Source organism: Myotis myotis, unplaced genomic scaffold (assembly GCF_014108235.1).
Source record: "Myotis myotis isolate mMyoMyo1 unplaced genomic scaffold, mMyoMyo1.p scaffold_m19_p_5, whole genome shotgun sequence".
Taxonomy (NCBI): domain Eukaryota; kingdom Metazoa; phylum Chordata; class Mammalia; order Chiroptera; family Vespertilionidae; genus Myotis; species Myotis myotis.
This window is the reverse complement of record NW_023416357.1, coordinates 43,731,440-43,754,786: the sequence shown is the minus strand read 5'-3', so window position 1 is coordinate 43,754,786 and position 23,347 is coordinate 43,731,440. Positions and strand designations below refer to the sequence as shown.

The 23,347-nt window shown below is 46.1% G+C and overlaps 1 protein-coding gene and 1 long non-coding RNA gene across 3 annotated transcripts in view; one reads left to right on the top strand and one right to left on the bottom strand.

Moving 5' to 3' along the window:
- The window catches only part of LOC118656426, a 33,567-nt gene extending 31,846 nt beyond the window's left edge, over positions 1-1,721 (top strand). For both annotated transcript variants that reach the window (XR_004967609.1, XR_004967608.1), the window contains exon 3: positions 1,207-1,721. This is a non-coding gene — a long non-coding RNA (uncharacterized LOC118656426). The remainder of the gene's footprint in view (positions 1-1,206) is intronic.
- The window catches only part of THBS4 (thrombospondin 4), a 47,471-nt gene that overhangs the window by 1,352 nt on the left and 22,772 nt on the right, over positions 1-23,347 (bottom strand). The window contains exons 3-20 of the mRNA XM_036309752.1: positions 22,986-23,233; positions 20,565-20,673; positions 20,101-20,183; positions 19,717-19,768; positions 19,304-19,506; positions 17,709-17,846; positions 15,038-15,106; positions 14,030-14,182; positions 10,961-11,065; positions 10,297-10,404; positions 9,726-9,885; positions 8,604-8,722; positions 7,703-7,755; positions 5,034-5,227; positions 3,684-3,862; positions 2,763-2,811; positions 2,467-2,663; positions 1,719-1,891 (exon numbers count right to left, since the gene is read on the bottom strand). Coding sequence (XP_036165645.1) covers positions 1,719-1,891; positions 2,467-2,663; positions 2,763-2,811; positions 3,684-3,862; positions 5,034-5,227; positions 7,703-7,755; positions 8,604-8,722; positions 9,726-9,885; positions 10,297-10,404; positions 10,961-11,065; positions 14,030-14,182; positions 15,038-15,106; positions 17,709-17,846; positions 19,304-19,506; positions 19,717-19,768; positions 20,101-20,183; positions 20,565-20,673; positions 22,986-23,233 — 2,392 coding nt within the window. The remainder of the gene's footprint in view (positions 1-1,718; positions 1,892-2,466; positions 2,664-2,762; positions 2,812-3,683; positions 3,863-5,033; positions 5,228-7,702; positions 7,756-8,603; positions 8,723-9,725; positions 9,886-10,296; positions 10,405-10,960; positions 11,066-14,029; positions 14,183-15,037; positions 15,107-17,708; positions 17,847-19,303; positions 19,507-19,716; positions 19,769-20,100; positions 20,184-20,564; positions 20,674-22,985; positions 23,234-23,347) is intronic.

The following is a 23,347-nucleotide window of genomic DNA, read 5'->3' as shown; positions in this document are numbered from 1 at the left end:
AGAGAGCAATCAACACTTGTCCTTCATTCTAGAGGACACGTAGGTAGGTGAGGAGCCTGTTTAATCATTACCGGGGCCTAGATTCTAACTCCCTTTTACTTGTGAACATGTATTCTCTGCCCTGTTTTGATACAGGGATGGGCAAAAGTTGGTTTACAGTTACTAATAATTAATAGAAGGATAAACTGTTTTGTGCACTCACAACTGTAAACCTACTTTTTGCCTGCCCTGTGTGCACTGAATTTTCCAGGGTAAGTTGAGAAACTGTTGAGTAAAAAAAAAAAAGCTGTTCAAAAACAAACTCATGGCCCTAGCTGGTTTGGCTCAGTGGATAGAGCATCGACCTGTGGACTGAAGGGTCCCGGGTTTGATTCTGGTCAAGGGCACATGCCCAGATTGCGGGCTCAATCCCCAGTAAGGGGCATGCAGGAGGCAGCCGATCAATGATTCATCATTGATGTTTCTCTCCTCCCTTCTCTGAAATCAATAAAAATATATTAAAAAAACAAGCAAAAAATCAAACTCATGGATACAGAATAAACTGATGTTTGTGGGACAAAAAGACGAAGGGATTAAGAAGTATAGATCCAAGGTGGAGAGTAGTTACAAAATACTAGTAGTCACAAGGATGTAAAGTACAAAATAGGGAATATCATCAATAATATTGTAATAACCATGTATGTTGTAATAACCATGTATGGTGTCAACTGGGTACTAGGCTTATGGCGGGGCTCCCTTCGTAAATTATAGAAATGTCTAACCACTATACATACACCTATGTTATACTATGCTATATAATATTGAATGTCAACTGTAATTGAAAAATTAAGATTAAAAAAGAGGCTGTTCACCATTTTAGAAATTCACATTCCTGTTGGCAACACCATTATAATACTGAAGTCACCATCACAATAATCCATGTTATTAGAATGTTACCTTCACAGTGATCCTAGGGATGGGTGCAAGTCTCTTTTTCATTGTGTGTTTTGGTGTGGTTAGGTGCAAGCATTTACATGATTTGGTTATAAAGTATTCTTAGTTTTCTATGATTCCATTTGAGACAGAAGAGGGGGTTAAAAATGTGTTATAAAAAAGGGGCCTTGGACTTAACAGGGTTGAGAACAAGACCATGTTACTGTGAGACAAACAGTACATTCTATGTGAGGTCTCGAAGAATTAGCCTCATGATTTCCTTTTCCCCACTAGGCTGCTGTATCAGGAGACTGTAATCCATGCTACTTCGTAAACACACTGCATAAGCTGGAGGAATGAGAAAGTGAGTACATTGTCTAAATTCCACAGCTATAGTCCTAAGCCATCCTAGCTTCTGAGAACAGTTTTTAGTTTGTTTTAAAAATAGCCCTATAGGGAAATAAGGCAGATTACAGTGACTTACATGAAGACTGGTACATGCCAGGCACTGTGCCAGGTGCTGGTAGACCAAGATGAAATAAGGCACAGCCCTCGTGGAGCTTATGTCCAGGAGGAAAGACAGACTCTAAGGGATTCACTGCAGTGTGAAATATTCATGAGTAAGTGATCACACAGCGCAGGGGATCACGGGACGTGTGGATGGAGACTCAGCCACACGGGTCAGCCTGAGTCTTCCTCCCCGCTCTTTTTGTGAGCCATAGCCCAAGGTCTCAAACCCTGGCCTGCAATGCAGAATGAGGGTGTGCTTTGCGTCCGGCGCAAGGTGAGATGGGTCGTCCGCCTACCTGATGTAGCCCACCTGGGGCCTGTGCTGCAGGAACCAGCGGTAGGACACCTTGTCCTTCCAGCCCACGTTCCTGGAGTCCTTCCACAGCAGCCTGACCTGGTCGCTGGTGTCCCCAGTGTGCCACAGGGAATTTCGGAGATGCTCCCCTGGACCTGTCTGAGACTTAACAGCCTGGACAATGACAGGAGCAGGGTTTTAGAACAGAACACACAGGCCACTCTCCCTGGATCTGTGGGGTGGTGATGAGGCAATCTGGCTGCCTTGGATTTGGACAAAAGCATAAATTCTGAAGATGCCATTTCTACTGAGGTGATCCTAGCCCTTTGATAACCAGCACTGGCTAATATTCCACTAACCCATCCCATATTTTTCCTGCTATATATCCATTGCTCCCCACATTTGCTCCAAGAAGGTTCTGAAATACGCCTTTTCTCCAGCAGGAGGGAGAGGCAGCTCTCAGCCCTCCTGTATAAAGTTGGCCCCATCGAGGAAACAGTTTCCAACAGTGTGCCTGAGATGTACCCCCAAATCTTCTCCACCTCTTGGATCCTACTAGGACTGATGGTCTCACCACTAGAGCCACCCAGAAGGTAGCTTGTACATAGGAATGAAGGCAAGGACCTGGGTGGACTCTACTGTTCTCTGACTTGAACACTAGCCAGAATGCAACCATTGCCACATGGGAGACGACGGAATTTAAAAGGAGGGCGAGGGCACAGAATTGACATGAGTGACTTCACCCGTACCTTAAGCTGAATGCCAGGTTCTGCGACAGCCCGGAACGGGGTGGCCTGCCAGTACGTCTGCTCCGTCTGCTTCCACATGACCACGTAGAAGCTGGAGCTGTCCTGGTAACCAAAGATGAAGCCCGCATAGTCATCATCCGTCTGGGTATTGACGTGGAAGGTCCCTTCAAAGTCCACTCCATTAAAAGCCGTGTATCCTGTAGAGATCAGAATATAATTAGAAAAGCAGACAAGGCCACACGGGTAGCTGGGAAGAATGAATTCTACACAAGTGGTACTGAAGGCCCTGGACATACCGACTGCCAGCCCAGGGTCGCTGTTCATGGTCTGCACAATCTCCATGCCCTGTGGAGAGAGTTGAAGGAGTGAGGAGCATTCTTCAAAGGGGCAGAGTGAGCCCCGAACCTCAGGCATCGTGGGTGAGCGCTCAGCGACGTCTGACCTCCATGTAAAGACTGCATTATCCGAGGGGTTGTTCTTCCTTGTTGGGGCTCAAAGCCGAATAGAAATAATTTTGCTAAAACTGTCACTTAAGCTGACTCAATAAAGCCTTAATTGGAGAACATACACTTCTTTTTTTTTTTTTTTTTTTTTTTTTTTTTTTTTTTTTTTTTAATATATTTTATTGAGTTTTTACAGAGAGGAAAGGAGAGAGATAGAGAGTTAGAAACATCGATGAGAGAGAATCATCGACCAGCTGCCTCCTGCACACTCCCCACTGGGGATGTGCCCGCAACCAAGGTACATGCCCTTGACCGGAATCGAACCTGGGACCCTTCAGTCCACAGGCCGACGCTCTATCCGCTGAGCCAAACCGGTTTTGGCAGAGAACATACACTTCTAATGAATGTCTTGCTGGGTGGTGTTGGAAATTCTAAGCCTCCATGTGCCTTCCTTCTTAGTTACACGGGGAGGCAGTCTCCTGGAGAAATCAGGAGCTTGGCTGTGGGGTCAGACTGCCTGGGTCCCCATTCAGCAATCTCAGCCTCTTAGCTGCAGTGCTATCACGAGCGATCATTAAGCTTTACAAGCCTTGATCTCATCATCTGTACAATGGGGCCAGTGAAAGCGCTTTGTCATAGGGCTACTGTAGGAGTAACTGTGACGTGGAATGTGTCTGACTCACAGTCAGCACTCTCTGAACATTACTTACCACTCTCAGGGGGCCTGTGTCTGTGTTCAGGCAAAGCTGAGACATTGGCAACCATGTGACCCACCTGGTTCAGGACCACCCAGTTGGGATCAATCTGGGCGTCCCCTTCAGGGTCCAGGACCACGGTCTGGTAGGCCCTGAAGTCGGTCAGGGTGACCTCAGCATTCTCCGGGCAGACGTCAATCCGATCGATGACCTTGTCCTGGTCAAAGTCTGTCTCACAGAGGTCTCCCACGCCGTCACCTGAGTGGGTTGGAAGAGGGGGGGAACTTGTAAGGCCTGCACCCACCATCACTCCTGAAGAGAAGGGGGGCTGGATACGGAACAGAAGCGAGCCCAAGGTCACCCCAGGGCAGGGCTTCCAACCAGTGGGGAAAGGAGGCCTTGACATGAGTCACATCTGAGCCTGCCCCGGCCCACCCTTCAGTCCTGGTGAACCCTCTGTATGTGACCAAAAGAAGTACCTGGGGACTCAGTGAAGGGGAATTGTTCAAAATGGGCCTCACAAGAAACCCTGGGTGTCCTCTGAAACAGTGGGGTTAACCACCTGGTGGGTTTTAAGCCTGACTCTACATAAGCAAATGCCTATAGAACAGTGATGGCGAACCTTTTGAGCTCGGCGTGTCAGCATTTTGAAAAACCCTAACTTAACTCTGGTGCCATGTCACATACAGAAATTTTTTGATATTTGCAACCATAGTAAAACAAAGACTTATATTTTTGATATTTATATGCCATTTAACAAAGAAAAATCAACCAAAAAAATGAGTTCACGTGTCACCTGACACGCGTGTCATAGGTTCCGCCATCACTGCTATAGAACTTACTACACAACTCTCTACACTATAACGTATAAAAAGCATGGAAATTGTCACCAACATGTATCTCTAAGACCATAGTGGTTCTGAGGCTGAATCTGGCCCAAAGTATGTTTTGTTCAGATGATGGTACTAAAATATTGGAATCTGCATGGCTGTGGATGGGTGGGCCCTCATGGCTCACCACAGTCCTCACTGCTGTCTCATTTCTGGCTTGGTGCACACCTTTCCTTATTGGCTTGGTCCTTGCAGACATCTGAGTTTGTGACCCCACCTAAGCCATTGGCTGCTGTGCCTTCTCTCTCTCCTCCTTTTCTGTGACTCCTGGTGAGGGGAGTGAGATGGCAGAGCAGCTTTCCAGGCTCCTTGAGCGGGAGCATGTGGCTGCTCCCTGCCCACGTGCTCTCCTCCTAGGGCTCCTCAGAATTGCATAGCAGCTTTTTTCTGACAGTTGGAGAATGGTATCTACCAGACATCTACTGTCCACACAAGCTGTGGCTACTCAGAGAAGCTGGTGTCCTGGGAGAGGTGTGCCACCTTGTGCCTTGCCAAAGGGAGCCCAGAGTCCCATGCAGTCCTGGGCTGAGCCCACTTACTGTTGCTGTCCTCCTGGGCCGGGTTGGGAACCAGCCGGCAGTTGTCCGGTCCAGGGGGCACCAGGTCTGGAATGCCGTCATTGTCATCATCATCATCACACTCGTCACCGATTCCATCCTTATCAGTGTCCAGCTGGGAACTGTTAATGACGGTGGGGCAGTTGTCTGTGCTGTCCTGGTGCCCGTCTCCGTCACTGTGGGAGAAAAGAAAGGCAGTTGGAGTCACAGGGCAATAAGGGTCCAGCTCTCAGGAGGGAGAGTCTGGGTTGGGGGTTTTAGCCAGGCCTGGTCTTTGATCAGACACATGTGTCCTTAGATAAGGCTGCCTGTAGGCCTCAGAGACCATTTCCCACCTCCTCCACTGATGAAATAATAGGTCACTTCCTAGGCAAGAAATAAGGGTCAAGTTTGTGATCTTGTGCTGAGATGCTCCTATCAGTTCCTGGAGGCTACTAGCTGACCCAGGACTGAGAGAATGTGCCAAGGGAACAGAGTGAGAGGTGGTGGAGCCAGACTGCTCAGCTCTTTAGCAGCATGTGGGACCCAGGCAGGGTACTGGACCCCTCTATGGCTCAGTGCCCCATCTGTAAAATGGGAATAACAGAGCCCCCTTCATAAGGCTGTTATGAAGATTAAATGATTAAGATTTTCCATATTCAATTTTAATATAGGAAAAAAACTCTTCTAAGTACTTGGTCTTAGGGAGCCCTACAATGTTTTCTTTTCTATTACTCTCCACAGTCCCTGGCCAGTAGACCCAAGAAGGATCAGATGTGGCAAAGGAAATAGGGAGCCCCTTCCTGAGAGGGGAGCATGGGGCTCGGCTCAGTCCTGGTCTACAGCACTTCTCAGAGTCCTCTCTCTCTGCCCACCTGGTCTCCCTTCCAGGCCTAGTGCCCTGTCCCCAGAGCTTTCCCTGCTTGACAGAGACACCCCATGACGATCTTGGATCAGAGCACATAACTCCTTTCACCTGGCTCCACCCAGGACCTGCCTTGGGCTGGGAACTGTTCCTATCTCATCCAGGATGGGACAGGGGAGGGAAGCCAGGGACCAGTCTATGGCCTTCAGGCCAGGCTTCCCAGCTGAGACCCAAAGAAAGTGAGGCCAACCTGGGCAACCAGGAGATGACACAGCTCACACGGTGGAATTCCCATGCAGGTAGCAGGGCTGCTTTTAAAATCATAAGACAGACTATTTCCATTAGCAGCCATTCTATGTAGCCCTGAAAATTTTCATGCAAAAATGTTCCTAGCCTCCTCCCCAAGGTTCAGAATTGTGGGGATTAAAATGTAGCAGAATGAGTCATTTAGTTTATGCAAATATCTAGAGGCTGATGGGACAGGATATTCTAGACATTTTTTAGATGGCACTCAGAGTGCAGGATGACCTGCAACAGGGAACATTCTTGACATCATTTAGGGAAGTTATCAGGGTACCAGTTGCACCTTCCACCCAAAAGCGGACACTTCCTATGTCAGGCTGTCTCTGACTTGCCTCTCCTCATGCTGTGATAACAACAGCCACCTTTTCCGCAGGGCACCTGAGGACCAGCACTGTGTCGGGAGCTTTACCTACATTCTCATTTCACCACAACCTTCGAGAGACAATTATCTCTCCTTTGCAGATGGAGAAGTTGAGACTCAGAGACTGAGCAGTACGTTTAAGTTCAGGTAGCCAGTGTGTACTGTGCAGCAAGGACGTTGAGCACAGGGCGAAGATGGGGCTTTACAGGAACTGACCCTGAGCAATGTCCACCTGTAGGGCAACCTCTGGGGAGAGGTTGAGAAGGGAAGCTATGTTTCCTCCTGCTCTGCCTTTTGGAGTCCTCTCCCTGCCTAATCCCTGCCCTGCCGCCTGTGCCATGCTTCCCGTGGAGATTGGGAGGGTTTAGAGCCTGCTTCTGCAGGAGCCGCTAGGGCAGAGCTGCACATGTCTGCCTTTTTGGTGATGTCTCTGCAGCATCTGCTCCAGCCCTTGACCTAGAACTCTAACCATGTGGGGCCAACAGGGTTGACAAAATTCATCTACATTGAATAGTTCCACTCAAATATGAGAAGTGGAATGAAAAATTCCAAGGACGATGAAAACAACAACAAACAAACAAACACAGTGGTCTCGCAGCAAACAGACAGCTTTCTATTTTGGGATGTGGGTGAAGCTCTCCAGAGCCAAGAGAATATAATAGAAGAACTAATATCTATTGAGTGCTGTCTATGTAACAGAAACTATAATGTGCACTTTTCGCAAAGTAATCATCATAGTAGTCCTATGAGCTACATGCTATTGTCATCCCCATTTTACTAGTATAGATGAGAAAATTGGGGTGCAAGAGATTAGGTAACTTGCCTAAGTTTATAAGTGAAGGGTTGGGATTATATCTAGCTGTGTCACTCTGGAGCCCATCTCTGAAGTATGATACTAGACTGCCTCTCCTGTCATAAACTTTCCCTTGCTAGAGTGCCTAGTGGCACTCCTGATACCATCCCCCCCCCCCACCCCCCCGCCAAAATACAGAACTTTCAAGGAGGTGAGGTGTCAGGGTCAGGGCTACTGTCCCACTGGCAGCTCCATCGACCCAGAGAGATCCCAAAGCAGCAGAAAGCTCTGAAGGATGCAACTCTCCAGATGTTTCCTCTGGCCCTGTGCAGCTGGGAGAGGCACCATACCTGTCCTGATTGGTGTCACAGGAGTCCCCAACCAGATCGTTGTCCACATCAGACTGCAAAGAGAACAGAACATGTTATTTATCCCTGGGCCTGTGTGCACAGAATGTTCCAGAGAAGGCTGACCCTGCCCATCATCACTGGGTCTCAGGATTATTTCTCTGGAATCAGGACAGTGCAAAACTGCAAAAGGACAACACCATATTGGTGTAGGCACAATTTTCAAGAAAAGCTTCCAAAATATCAGGCTCCACGGATGGGCTGCCTACACACCAGATGAGCTGATCAGAAAGGGCACCGGGGCCGCCCGATGGCAGGTGGGGACGCGGAGCCCTGGCACGGGTCGGAAGGGAGCCACCATAGGCACGGGGACAAGGCACACCGGCTTGGCTTTGCTTGTGCAGTTTGGAATTGAGCCAGAGTGAAAGCGAGTCACAGAGGGCAACAATGACTCCCCTCGCTCAGGCTTTAAAATACATGACACATCACCCCCCAATTATCCAGACAGGAAGGAGGAGTGGGAAGGGAAACAGCACGTCACTGACTGAACATAATCTGAAATGTCCATACACAGTCGGTGCAAGGGTTTGGGGACTAAAGGGACACGAAGTTTCCCATGGATAATTTGCAAGTTATGGTTTGGGTGTCATTAAACTCATAATCCAACCTCATAGGCACCTACAGCCTGTGAGATTAGTCCAGAGGGGCTCAGATCTCCTGTAATGGTCTTCCTATCCCCTCCAGGCCCAAGTATGCAACTCGCCACCTCTGCTCTGGTAGGCATATGGCAACAGCAAAGAACTGAGCTGCTGGGCTCTGCTGGTTGTTCGAGACACTGGTCTTACAGGCATCTTTGCATAGAGGCGCTCAGCCAAGAGTTCAAGTTCCCCTATGTTCCACTGACCTGGTTAGGGTTGCTGACATCAGGACAACTGTCACAGGCATCCCCCACGCCATCGCCATCCCTGTCCTGTTGGTCACGATTGGGAACTTTCTGGCAGTTGTCCAGAATGTTTTTTATTCCTACGAGAAAGGAACGCTTCTCTGAGTCAGGTGAACAGCACAGACGGGTCTGGAACACACACTTCTGGGGGCTGCAGAGATCAGGCCCTCACAGGTATGTGGTGAGTGACTTCTGCCTGGGCCATCCTCAGAGAGCCACCACTTTCCCAGCAGCTATCTGGAGGTAAGGTCAAAGGATGGCGTGTGTGTGTGTGTGCGTGTGTGTAGGACAGTGGGGAGTGGGGAAAGGTATAATCTGGAAGACAGATACCCTACAACAGGGGTGGTCAACCTTTTTCTGCCAAGGGCCATTTGGATATTCATAACATCCCTCAGCCACACAAAATTATCAACTTAAAAATCAGTCTGCTAGCCCTAGCCAGTTTTGCTCAGTAGATACAGTATCAGCCCTGGGATGGAAGGGTTCTGGGTTTGATTCCAATCAAAGGCACATATTTTGGTTGCAGGCTCAATCCCCGGTCCCGGTGAGGGGCATGTGCAGGAGGCAACTAATTGATGTGTGTCTCTTACATCGATGTTTCTCTGTCTCTCCCGCTCCCTTTCACTCTCTCTCAAAATCAATAGAAAAATATCCTAGGGTGAGAATTAAGAACAACAAAAAAATTTAGCCTGCTATATTTGGTCAAACATTTAATTAACTCACCCCTAATGCCTCGGCAGGGTCAGCCTAAATTATTTAACAGGCCTTAAACAGCCTGTGGGCCGGAGGTTCCCTACCTCTGCCCTACAAAGACACAGCCCTGACAAGACACTGCTAGAAGTACTTCCTACAAGGTTTCCGGCAATGATACAGAGTTCCAGAAACACCCAGGTTCTTAAATAGTGGCGTGGGCTGTGGAGTCTCCTCCCACAGACACAAGTGGACTTTGGGTCCCCAGATGCAGGCTGCATGGAACCACCACTAGGAAGGCCCTCCTAGTCAGAAATTCTCTTCCTGCTCCTCAAAGACAACAGGGCAAAAGGACCATAGTCCCAAATACGATACAAAACGAGCCAAACCCACCATCTCCATCCATGTCATCATCGCAGGCGTCCCCTCTTCCATCCCCATCAGTGTCTTTCTGGTCATTATTTAGGACATCCCGGCAGTTGTCACAGGCATCCCCAAAGATATCTTGGTCGCTGTTTCTTTGGTCCACGTTGTGAGTCAGGACACAGTTATCCTACAGGATCAGAAGACCGAACACTCACTCCGACTGTTACTGCTTCCCTACCGTGTACTTGGTTCTGTGGTGGATGCTGGGGACTAAAGGGACATGAGGTTTCCCATGGTTAATTTCCATGTTATGGTTTGGGTATCATTAAACTCATAATCCAACCTCATAGGCACCCTACAGCCTGTGAGATTAGGCTAGAGGGGCTCAGATGGTCATGAGCTGTCAGAACTCAGGAGGCCCAACTTTGTCAGTTTTATATTTTAAACATTTGATGATCTTAGAATAAAAAGTTGCAGTGCTGTGGGAATGCAGCATGGAAACTAACATTTGGGATGATTAATAGAAATAGTTCACTTCAAGGGCTTTCTTCCATCATCCGTGGCATGTGGCAATTCACAGGCCCTCCCCACAAAGCACCTGCTCATTCAGGATCCCGTCGCCATCAGCATCCTCATCACAAGCATCACCAATGCCATCTCCGTCTGCATCTTCTTGGCCAGAGTTTGGCACGTACTTGCAGTTGTCCTAAGGGGGAAACACAGCTCAGAAAGACATCTACATATGTCTTTTTTAAAGCTTTATTGAGGATAATTGACAAAATTGAAGATATTTAAAGTGTACAGTGTGATGATTTGCATATGTACATATTGTGAAAGGATTCCCCCATTGAATTAATAGATCTGTCACCTCACATATTTCCCCCTTCTTTTGCTGAGAACATTTAAGTTCTACTCTCTCAGCAAATTTCAACTCTATAATAGTGTGATCAACTATAGTCACTATATTAAACCTTAGATCCTCTGACCTTATTTATCTTATAACTGAAGGTCTGTACCCTTTTACCAACGTCTCCCTGTTTCCCACACCACCTGTCTACATGTTTTAAACTAAATCTCAGGACAACTGTGGCTGCCTGACTTTATTACTGATCGCTGTTTTGTTACAGCTGAGAAGTAGCTCCTGTAACAATGCAAATTTCAATGGAACCGACAGAACCTCTCCCCTGTATCAGTCATGGCGAGCGAGCGAGCGAGCGAGTGAGAGAGAGAGAGAGAGAGATATTCCTATTTGCCCCGCGTACCTTCTTGCAGTTCCTTGCAGAGCATGGCAGTTCTTCGTCTGGGTAACTGTCAATGTCCACATCCTTCCCACAGAAGTAGCCATCGCCAGCCCATCCGACTCCGCACTGTGAAGGGAAAGCCTGTCAGAGGCCTGGGAAGCGGAGCCTGGCAGGAGGCTGGTGGCTGACAAGAGCCTCTGCTCCCGTGTGCACCTCCCCAGAGTGGGGCCCAGAGCCAGACAGCCTTGTTGGGAAGGATTTTAAAACGATTAAATTGTTTTTTCAATCGTCTAATGGTTCAAAATTCAATAGGTGCAAAGGGGCTACAGTGTAACTTCCCCTCCTGTTCCCTTAGCTCAGGCAAGCAAGGTAATCGGTTCCCAAACGCATGCTGAGAGACAGGCTACGCACAGACAAGCAAATGTACATCATTCCTTTCCTCTATCCCCTCACACAACTGGTAAAATATATATATGCCATTCTGCATCTTGATTTTTTAAAAGTTAACATTATATCTCGGAGCTCTTTCCATACCACTTCATGTAGAGTTGTCTTTTTTAAAAATGGCAACAGATACATCATACATAAGGTGGTATGCATGTGCCTCAATCAATTCAACCAGTGCTCTACTGGTGGGTGTTAGGTTTTAAACACTTTTTTAGATGGAAAATTATGCTGCAACAAGTAACTCTAGTATGCGTGTTCTACACTGGTTTCTTAGTGAGAAATTCCTGGTTCAAGGTGTCTGTAATTTTGAGTTACTGTCCAAAGTTCTCCATATGATTGTCCAATTTCCTTTCTCAGGGGAAACGTGGCGCTTTCCTTATCCTTCGTGAACCACAGTCCTCTCTCTGAATCTAAGTCTTCCAGATCAGTTTCCACCAGAGGAGGGACCTCCTGAGGTGCCTGGCCTCTGCTTATACCCTTTTACCGGGAGGTTTCCAGAGGCACAGTGCTGGGTCTGTGTGTCGTTCACTCCTTCCCTGGAAAAGTCTACCCAAGTATCCTGGCCTCCACCAGCCGCCGAGAGCAAGCCTCCCTGTCAGCAGAACGGGCACTGAAACGCCAGTCCTTCCATACCAGACCCCACAGTCACTGTCTCCAATTGTTATGAAGTTGCTGCAAGGTCTGTTATCCCATTCACACAAGCAGCAACCAGGCTCAGAGTGGTTCGGTCCCTTGCTCAGGGCCTCAGAGCTGGGACTTGAACCCAAGCCCAGGGTCTTCTGCCCTGTATATTTGGTTAACGGGCACTTTGAGTTCTTCCTCTGATAGTCCATAGCCAAACCAAGGAGAGAAGAAATCATTCCGTAAGTGGTGTCCTGGGTATGAGATGGTACCTGGGAGCTCAGCCCAGGAGCAGGCTGGGCGCCCATGGGAGGGGCAGACAGAAGAACATGGGAGAAGGGGCCTGGAAAACCACCGGGAGCTAGAGGGGCAGGGAGAGGAAAAAGAGTCTGAGGAACAGCGTCAGGGCCAAGGGAAAAGAAACTTCACATGAGTAAATGCTACATTTCCTGGCCTCGCTAATCAAAATAAGGTGATTTAAGACCAGTGACTGCCTAAGCGGCAGCCGGCCTGTTCTCAATCATCTGCACTCTCCTTCTGCGACCAGAGATTTAAGGCAGGTTTCCAAAAACCCCCTCCCGCAGCTCCCCTATGTCTGCTCAGCTGCTTCCACGGGGCCTTCAGAAGGCCTGAAAAGCTCAGTTATGGGGTATGGTCCTTGACTCATTTTAATGAAGAAGAAATTTCCTCTAGGAACAAATATATTTTTAATGAGCTATTTTCTGGCAGATTAAATTATTTTAGTAGTCACACCAAGTGTATTAATCTTTTACCATCTGTCATTGTGCCTTATTACAAATTCAAAAACATATTAAGAGCCCGATCACCCACCATCCCAGGGAAATTGTTAATTTGCTCACAGAAAACGAGGATTTAAATATAGATATACACTTCCCTCTCGATGATGATAATCGTGCCCAATCAGTAGGAATTGGGGAAACTGGTTTTCCCCCTGACCCGGCTTGTTCCTTCATCAGCACTTTGTATTGCCAGAGAGAGCTGATGGCATCATATTTATTTCTTCAACTTAGTTTTGAATCTTCTCATTTCTCCTATTTGAAAAGTGGTAGAAAATTTTGGGGGCTCAAGGAAGTCAAGTTTGAGGTATAGCGAAGAGGGAAGAAGTCTCCGAGATCCATCCTGCCCCTCGGACGTGCTCACTGTGAACCTGTGAATGTCAGACTCAGGGTCGCCTGCCAGGGCCTGGCTCACTGCAAAGGGAGGAGGAGGTGAGTGGCTGAACATGGCTGATGTCTCAGTGCCTAGAATCCCCAAGACTCTGGAGCCTGAGGTTTGGGAGTGGATGACAGGAACAAGCCTTCCTCGCCAAGGGCCCAGGACACCAGCGTGGCACGAGACTCACGTCAGGCTGAGACTGCCCTGCCCTCCTCAGCCACCTTCTCCCTGGATCGGCTCCAGGGTTGGGAAACACAGGAAGGCGAGTGACCTCCACTGGGCTATTCCTGCACCTGGTGAAGGTAGACACAGAGAATGGCTCTGTCCCCACCTTCCCCCTCCCCCGGGGGAGACAGGTGGTTTCCCTCTGAGGGTTTATAGCAGCCTATCACCTCGCCCCTGCCACCCACCTCCTGGGGCCAGATTTTGAAAGGGGATGTCTTAAGGGTGAGGACAGTTAGAAATGACAGCAGGAGGCTAATAAGTTATACACATAAATCACCAGGGCAGTAGATGGAAGGGAGGGAAGGAGGCTCCTTGGCCTCCTGCTGCTCATTTCTCAGGCCTTCCACAGAGGGTGCTTGGGAGCAGGGGGCTCCACCAATGAGCTGCCCAAGGGGACAGTGTCAACCCACAGCCAACAGGGAGAGAAGAGGCAGCTGCTGGTTAGAGGAGCTTCCCATTGCTCCCCACAAACTCAGCTGACCCTCCTACTATTACATTCTATGTTGATCTTGATGGAAATGTTTCCATGTTTGAGTACTTCTGCCCTGAAGCAAGTAGAAACTGGGGTGATGTTTAAAACAGAGGAAGGTAAAACGGTAAAGCAAGTGACAAACAACTTACCACGCACGTCACATCCCCCTGCCTCTCCTCGATGCACTGCGCGTTCACACTGCAAGGGTTCAGTTCTGGGTTTCTGCAGTTTCGCTCAGGTTTGCATCCCCTCGTCTGGTCACCAGTGTACCCGGGTTTACAAGGCCCACAGCGATAAGATCCCTGAAAGGAGCAAAGATAAGATGATGAACCAGGAGTCAGAACTGTGAGCAAAGAAAGGTACTGCGATTGTGTTTACTTTCACGTGTACTCAATGGTGCCTGGATTAAGGGAGATCCATGCTGTCTCTCTGCTTACATGTATGTCTTATAAGATGGCGGGAATATTGGGGAAGACGTCACCAGATTGGAAGCTGCAGCAGGCCCTGTCGGCCTGAAGGAATAGAACAGGAGTCAGAGGGCTAAATGGTGAACCACCACTCTGACTGAGGGGGAAGGGAGAAGGGCTGAACGTTCCATCATGTTCTGGGAGGTGAAGTTAGAGTTTGCTCTGGGACAAGGGAGATGGTTTGATTAAAATACAAAAACGATAATATTTGTCATTAATATTTATGTAAAAGCCCAACACTGTGCCCTGACCGGTTTGGTTCAGTGGATAGAGCATTGGCCTGTGGACTGGGGGGTCCCAGGTTCGATTCCGGTCAAGGGCATGTACCTTGGTTGCGGGCACATCCCCAGGAGGCAGCTGATAGGTGTTTCTCTCTCATCGATGATTCTAACTCTCTATCCCTCTCCCTTCCTCTCTGTAAAAAAATAAATAAAATATATTAAAAAAAAAAAAAAAAAGCCCAACACTGCAACTTTGGCAGAAGAGTAAAAAAACAAGTTTGGCAGTCATAAAATTATACTTATGAAATTACTTTACATATTGAAAACTGTTTTTCAGCACAAACTCATTTGCCAATCAAATAAGTTATGCCCATATGTTCTATGTGTGTTTTGGGGTTATGATTCATAAACATACACTTGGTTTAATAACTGGTCTGCTTTGATCACATCAGCCATGAAAAATACTTACCAAAGTGTTAGTGCATATAGAGTTGAGAACACACGCTCCATTTCGACACTCATCAATATCAGTGCAGACCTAGTGCAGAAGGATTTAAAGAGACGTTCCTTTTAGTAGAAATGTAAATAAATTTTGCTGTGTTTTGATACTTGTCTGAAGTGAAGACAGGAAATTTCAGGCAGAATGGAAATCGGGGTGCCATTTTAGCCATCTCCCTGTGTTTGTGTCAGTCTGTACTTAACCTAATTTCAAGTGATAGTTGCCTACTTGGTATTTAAAGTGGTTCAGAAAAGACAACTTGTTTGATTAATCTGTTCCACAACCCTTTTAGTCAGGAAGTTTTTCCTTTCTCCTGCTTGGGACTCAATGTACTTCTACCTCAGAATTTTTGGAAAATTCTCAGCTTCCCTCTGCTCCTATTCCTTCTACTCTTTCTTTTCTTCTTCCTTTTTTTTTTTTTTTTTTTAAATCTTACCCGAGGGTATTTTTTTCCATTGATCATTTAGAGTAGGGGTGGGGAACCTTTTTTCTGCCAAGGGCCATTTTTCACATTTACTAGTATAACATCTTTCATTCATGGGCCATAGAAAATTATCAACTTAAAAATTAGCCTGCTATATTTGGTCAAACATTTAATTAACTCACCCCTAATGCCTTGGCAGGGCCAGACCAAATGAATTCTATGGCCTTATACAGCCCATAGGCCGGATGTTCCCCACCCATTGTAGAGAGAGTGGAAGGCAGGGAGGAGGGGGAGTGGGAGAGAGACATCTACGTGAGAGAGACACATCAACTGGTGGCCTCCCTCATACTCTCCAGCTCAGCCTGTAACCCAGGTACATGCCCTTGACTGGAACTCGAACCCAAGACCCTTCAGTCCATGGGCTGACACTCTAATCACTGAGCCAAACCAGCCAGGGCCTTCTACTCTTTCATTAGAACTACAATTAAATAAATATTGGACTTTCTCATTAATCTCTTCTGTTGACTCAACCTCTCGTTCATATTTTCCACATCTTTATTTCTCTGTGCAGCATTCTGGCTGATTTCCTGAGTTCTACCTTTGAAATCTATACACTCCCTATTAGTTGTCTTGCTCGTCTATTAAGTTTTTATGCCAATGGTTATCTTTTTCACTGAATAAATTTTATTTGGCTATTTCTCAAATGTGCGTACTGCCCCCCCCCCCCCCCCCCCCCGCAATGCTCTATTATTTAAGTATGGTGTCTACTGCTTCCTTTCTTCTTTATCCTTTTGAACTTATATTGATCACATTTTCCATGGTAGCATCTTCATATAAATTACCATTGTTGTTTATGAGCATTTGGTATTAGCCAGGGCTCTGGGGATCTTACTGCTGCAGAGCTGGTTTTCGTGTTAATGTTTGGCTTGTATATCTGTGTTATATGTGTAACACAGGTGTGGAGCTCACAACTGTATGTGATACAAGCTTGGAGCTTTGATTTGTTGTGGACAGTTTTCATTTGTGTTAACCTTGCCCCCAAACTGCCATCGGCTTCCTTGTTGATTTGGGGGGCTTGGAAAGTTTTCACATCTCCTTGTAACGGGGAACATAGTTCTCTGAGGCTCCTGGCTTTGTTCAGGGTTGTTAGATCTTCCTATGGTTCAAGACTACATCTGCTGTACTCTTGTAGGTGCTAAAACCCCGGACCCCCACCCCTGGGACCTCTACCCAGTGCTACCTCCCATGAGCTGCTGTGACATTAGCTTCCACCCATAGCTCTGGTTTTGAGTTCCCTCTTCGTTTCTAGAACCTGGGAACATTTCTTATTACTTCTTTTGATATTGGTGATGCATTAAAATTTCCTGTTAAATTTTATCAAGGTGACTCCCTTCTACTTCAGTTCAAACTACCACATTGCTGGAAATCTACTGGGAAGTGCTCCTGAATAGCTTACATAAAGCACCTTCTATTTCTTTTCGTCTATTTTCCTTGGTTTAGTTCTGGAGATTTTGTTTTTGGAGGAGAGGAAGGAAAACTCCGGGTCATTACTCTAATGGCTTGTTGTCATTCCTATCTGTCTGGCTTGCCTCCTTTTTCTACTCTAAAAAAATGATGCCCTCTGGAATCCCTTGATAGGCAGCTAGGAGATAATGAACCTGCCCTTCTTTAAAGCTAATAACTTCCCTAAGGTAGTAAAATATATTTATAGACCAACCATTTTTAAGGGCTGAAAACATCAAAAAGAATTTCACAGTCAGCCAGTTAAATAATGACCAGGATATAGAGCATTTGGAAACAAATGGAGACTGTCACAAAGTATTCAAATGCTTAGGGCAATTTACAGCTTATATAAGAAGCAGCAGGGGTGGGGGGCGGGTGGGGAGGTGGGAGTGGGGGTGGGTTTTCTCAGGGAATTATTTCTACTCTTGAAATCCTCTCATCTCTAAAACAGCTTCTGATCATGGCCATCTTCAGAGCTACCTCATTCACTGTTTCTCTAGTGATGCTCTGTCATCCCAATTTAAGAGTTCCCTCCCTACTAAACTTTATAAACATACTCAGAAATGAGTTAGTAAATGCCTGATTTGCTCACTGGCCCTGGGAGATTCGACATGGCATCGCCTGCTCAAGGAGGTAAAGGCTTATACAGAAGGAGGTGGGAACCAACCAGGGTTTCTCAGTTGGCAATCAGGGTAGAAATGAACGTCAGCCCACCTGTTTATTTGACTTAGCAAAGCTGATCCCCACACCCTGCACCATGGACCCTGTGAAGCCCACCGGGCAGGCGTCACATCTGAAGCCGGGAGCTAAGTTCACGCAGCGCACACCCGGGTAGCAGGGATGGTATTTGCACTGGAGAGAAAAAAAATTCAAAGTCATTAGTCCCATGGAGAAAACACTCTCACACTTCCATTTATCTAGCTGCACAACTTGTTTATTCATTTAACTCAGTTTTTGGTGATCAGAATGGTAAAAGGAAATAAAGGTTTCCAATGTCATAGTTACCCTAGGAATCCCTGACCCACACAATCTGGAGTTGGTTTGCTGGGTTACAGAATAATGCACAGCCAACTGGAAAGGGTCTTAATGTTAATCCCTCCACTTCCCAGGGTCAAGTCCCTGATATTCTACCTTGGAATTTACAGATCAATGAAAGGACAGCTCTCTCAGATCACTTGATGGCTGGCTGTTAGGTGAGTCCAAAGGCGTTATTGAACCAACACAACTACTCAAAAGAAAAGACCTTGAAAACACAAAGCTAGGGTAATTGTTTCCTCAATTGGATGTGATCCATCAGAGTCTGGGCCTGTCTCTGTGCCCTAGCAAGCCCATGGCAGTTCCGAGGCCCTTGGAGTCTAGGAGATTTTTTTCTTTTTTAACCAGTTCAACTAATGTAAAAAACATGACCACTTCTGGCCCTTTCAAAAGGAGAAATTTCCAGCTCACGGATAAAAACCAGATGCAGTTCTGTGAACTGTGTACAGATGTGTCTGCAATTGAGGGATTACTAGAGGCCATCTTAATTGCTTACTACCTGGGGCGGTAATCAGTGGAGCTACCACAAACCTACAAGGGGGTGGTGTGTGTGTGTGTGTCTAAGGTCCTTGCATGTTCCTCACCCCCTCCACGTCTCCTTCTGACCTTCCTCTGGCTGGCTGGGAGGAGAAAGCACATTCTGATGGCAGCCTTGCTACCCACTATGAACACTACTTGGGGACTAGACTACTGACTGGTTAGTCATGATCTTGAAACAGTCTGCATCGGCAGATCTGGCAGCCATGCAACCAGCCTATATTTATTGTGTGGGTCTTTCTGGCTCCATCCCTGGCACTTTTAGTTACTCACAGGTTATGGGGCCTCAACAGGTCTCGTTGGTTTGAGACTCCCCTCTGCTTTTCTATTTTAGGAAGCTTGAAGAAATCAGTTGCAACCTCTGGAATATACCCTTACACAGATCTCCGCAAAAGTGCAGAAAAAAAATCACAAGTATAACACAGACTGTTTAAGAAAAACAATCAATGTTAGAGTATAAAGCTGAAATCTCAGTATTGTAGCAACATGGACAACGAGAAGAATTGGAGACACAGAGAGATGTATTACGAACACGGCCACAACCATGTGTCATGCCTCCTTCCTCCCACTGCTCACAGTGGCTCATGGTCTCGAAGGACTCATCAGGAAGTAGTTTTTAAGTGGCCTGGAGGACAACCCAAGTCATCCCTTAGTCATCAGCCTGGCTTCTTTTTCCATTAGCTGTATGGTGTGCAAGGTATTTAGGGAGCCTCTACCCTGTGCAGTCGAACTCTTACCTCATCAATGTCAGAGCAGGTGATCCCATTTCCTGTGTAGCCCTCGGGGCAGGGCCCACACTGAAAGCCGTCTCTGGTGTTGGTACATCGGACTCCGCGGAAACACGAGTTGGAGTCACACAGGCGCACTGGGGGTGCTGGGGGCGCAGGGGGTGCCTGGGGCACCAGTGTGTTTGGGGTTGGAGACTGCAAGCTAAGAGGACCTAGAAGAAAAACAATAGGCTTATTCACCACCAGGGAACATAACTGACACAAAATAAAATTTGGTTTTTCAATGAAGTTCTCTTCCCTCCACCTCTGTGCCAAACCTCCAGAAGCTGCAGCCAATGTTGCCTCACCCCAGGTTGGGCCCTTCATCAGTCTGCATCTGCTCGTCCAGCTCAGAATGAGCCAGTTACTAGAAAAGCACTTACCGCAAGCCTGGCATTCAGCTATGGTGTTTCGCAAAAACGATGTTTCCTTGACCTTTAGAAATGGGAAGAGGGGAAAAAAAAAAGATTGAAAAAGAGCACCTGATACATAATCCAGGAATGAAAGAATCCACGTGTAGCAAGCTGTTAAATACTTCTTAAAGTAGTTCTAAAGTAACCCTTGATGGCTCCCCCTCTGCCTGGAGCCCTGGTGTGTTTAGCACATGGTTGCCCCCCATTTCCAAAGCCTTGGTGTCAGAGTCCCAGGGTGGTGGGCTGCACGAGCTTGGCTGCTGGTCTGCCCGCTGCTGTGCTGTAAGCCTGCTGCTCCAGGAGCTCACACACAGAGCTTCTCGGGCTTTTCTGATGGTATGTCCTGGTTGTTACCTGCTGTCTCAGAAGATCCTTCACCTCTCCCAAGAGCTGGTTTAGTTGTGTCATTTGCCCCAAGAACTGTCGATTAAAGTCTCCTATAGCAACAACGAAAGGTAAAGAGCATTCAGCCAGTGACAGCCATTTCTACAGTCACTCAAAAGCAAATGATTTCCCAGAGAATAATCATGACAAAATTCTAGGGTGTAGGAATTTAACTTGGTGTAATTCATCTCAAAAATAATGGTCATGATGCCACTGGAGACTTCAAAATCCATGTGAGTTATAAAAATATAAAAAAAGAGCAATGAAAATATTCTGTGCCCTGGCTTTTGGCCGAAGAGCCTGATTTCTGGAGATACCTCCCGTAGGACCGCTTTGTGGACAGCCCACCCTTTGGTGACGGGACCCAGCCCATTCGGGGGCTTGGGGGTTTGTCTGTGTTGAAGAAGGTATGCAAAGTGCCCAAGAGACCACACCTGTGCTTGCGGTGGCCAGTGGCTCGCTCTGCTGCAGGAAGCAATCTTGCAGGCTGGCCACCTGGAACAGCGAGCCTCTCACCACCAGCTTCAGCTCTTCCAAGAAATCCTGGAGAAAAATCAGATTCATACCACACAGTGCTAGTGCATTCAAAGCCAACGTGTCTGCATATTCACACAACTTTCCTAACAGACTAGCCCTGTATACTTGGACCCTGACATCTTATGTAATGTTGTGGGTTTGCATTTTTCCTAAATCCTGCCAGCCCTATCCTTTTCACTGAAGCAACTCGGAACTTCAGCCAGGAGCTGAGGAAAACGCTGACATTCAACTTGGCCTCAGAGTTCATGAAAGTGGCTCTGAGAAGAAGACAGGCTTTTTCCTTCATGGTAAACAGTTATTTTGAGGAGCCACTTAAGAATTATCTGGAATTTGTTTCTGAAGTTTAGACTGTAATAAATATCTTACTTATTCATTCTGATTTTAAAGAGTATTATTTTCAGAATGTACTGGCTTCAGGTTTTAGCAAAGTCTCGGATTTTGTTGGCTTATGAGAATGAATAAACAGTATATTCTATGATTATTAGGTAGTTGGCATCATATTTTCACTTTACTGGTTCATGTCAATCATTCATTGTTAGTCACAAAGCCAGTTTCCTCACTCCTTTATTTTGTAACTTACTCATATCCATTATATCTATATATGACAGAGAAATGTTATATTATCTGCAAATGTAAAGTTATCATTTTTATTTAAAAAATGAGTATGCTAAGGATTTGCAGGGGAATTCTACTATTTAAAGCTAAGTTAAGATGTATTCAACATGTGCTACGCAACAGATAGTATGTTGGACATTGGACTGTAAGGTCTATGGAGGCAGGACTATGACTGTTTTGCCCACCACAGTGGCCTGGAATGTGCCTATTTGTTGACTGACTGAGTGAATGAGTAGGTGACTAAAGATAGAGCACTGTGGTCCCTGCTGATAGTCTAAGAAGCTAGGACTTCTGAGAAATTTCCAATAAGCATAGTTTTTGATGACCCTTGTCACGGCTGACTCCTGGCTTTTAGAAATTTGACTTATTTGGTGCTAGACACTAATTTCTGAAATGGTCAGTGACATAATTTCATTTTGATTTTGGTTACTTAGGGAGTTCAGAAATAAAGTTTAGTATTCATTTTTTTCTCTTATATAAATCTACACTAAATACATATGCATAGAGCTATATCTATCTCTACAAAAATAAAAAATGTGGATTTTAATTTTCTTGGAATTTCTGCTTAAAAATGCTTCCTATTTTTTAAGCACAAAAGTCTAGTATCAGAGTTATAGTTTTTAAAAAATATTATCTAAAATGTTTCAGTATTCTTAGCTGTAATGGAAATTATTGCTTACACCCTGCCTCTTTGTTCAAAGGGCTCAGTGCAGCTTGTAACTAAAGCACATGTAACAAAATAGAAATGGAAAATGAGACTTGATAGTGAGAGGACAACATTATGGGCCACAACAGATGAACATAGTTACTGATTTTGGCACTGACTTTCATATCAGATAAAATTCAGGAACTATGACCAGTTAGAGTTATAATTAATGGAAAGGACAAAGAATAGTAGTTCTTTATAGGAAATGAAGTATTTCCTAGCACGCAATTCTAAAATAAATACATGTGGCAATTTCTGTAGTAGGTGCAGTGTTATAATGAAAGAATTACCATCATCATGGCATAAAAAAGAAGACAGAAGAGATGGAATTTTTAAGGGCACATGGAACTAAGTTGGCAATAAGATCCTGTTTGTTAGGGATGTTCTGATAAGATCTTGTGAAAAATGTTCTTATTGCTTGGCATTTTCCAATCATTCTTTTAAAATTTTGTTAAAAATAATAACTATAGAAAAATTAAAAATAGATAATCCTAAGATAGTCTTTAAATTTTTGTAATTTATTTCCAACTTGAAAACTGTATCCCAAAAATCTGTTTATCATTAAAAGCAGTTCTCAATTTTTTTAATTCTCACATCCTTACCCAAGGACATGCATTGATGTTAGAGTGAGAAGAAGGGGGAGGGAGAGAAACATCTTCACAGCCGAGGTATGTGCCCTAACCGGGACTTGAACTCACAGCCTTTCAGTGTGGGGAATCATGCCCAACCAACGGAACCACACTGGCCGGGGCAGAAGTTCTCAATTTTGACTTCACATTAAAAATCAGTATTTTAAAAAACACTGTTGCCTAGGCATCACCCCTATAGATTCTGATTCAGTTCATCTTCAGGATTGGCCCTCTATCTGTGGTTTATCAAAGTTGGCAGGCGATTCTACCATGCAGCCAGAATTAGACCTACTCATAACCTCCCTCTGCGTCCCCTGAGCCTCAACAGCTCATCTCTTCACTTCGAAGAACCATTTGTGGGTTCCTACCTGTGCCCTCCTCTGGAAAGTTCTCAATTCAATGGACGCAGGACTCTGTGTGAGGCCAGAAAAGGCTCTGGGGAGATTGTGAACAGAATCCACTTGGGTGCAGTCCACATAGAGCTCTATGGAGCCAGCCCCTCGCTGCAAATTGCTCAGTTTCAGTAGGACCCTGTGCCGCTTGCCGTCAGCCAGCTGCAGGTTGTTGAAAACCACCAAATGGATCTTCCCATCATTCTTCAGGTAACGAAGGATGGCTGGAACCAAGCACAGATCAGTAAACAATGAGATAAGAGGGACGGGTCGGTTCTGTGCTGAAGGTGCTCATGGAGAGACAAAGTAGCAAACTTGAAAATAAACAATATAATATC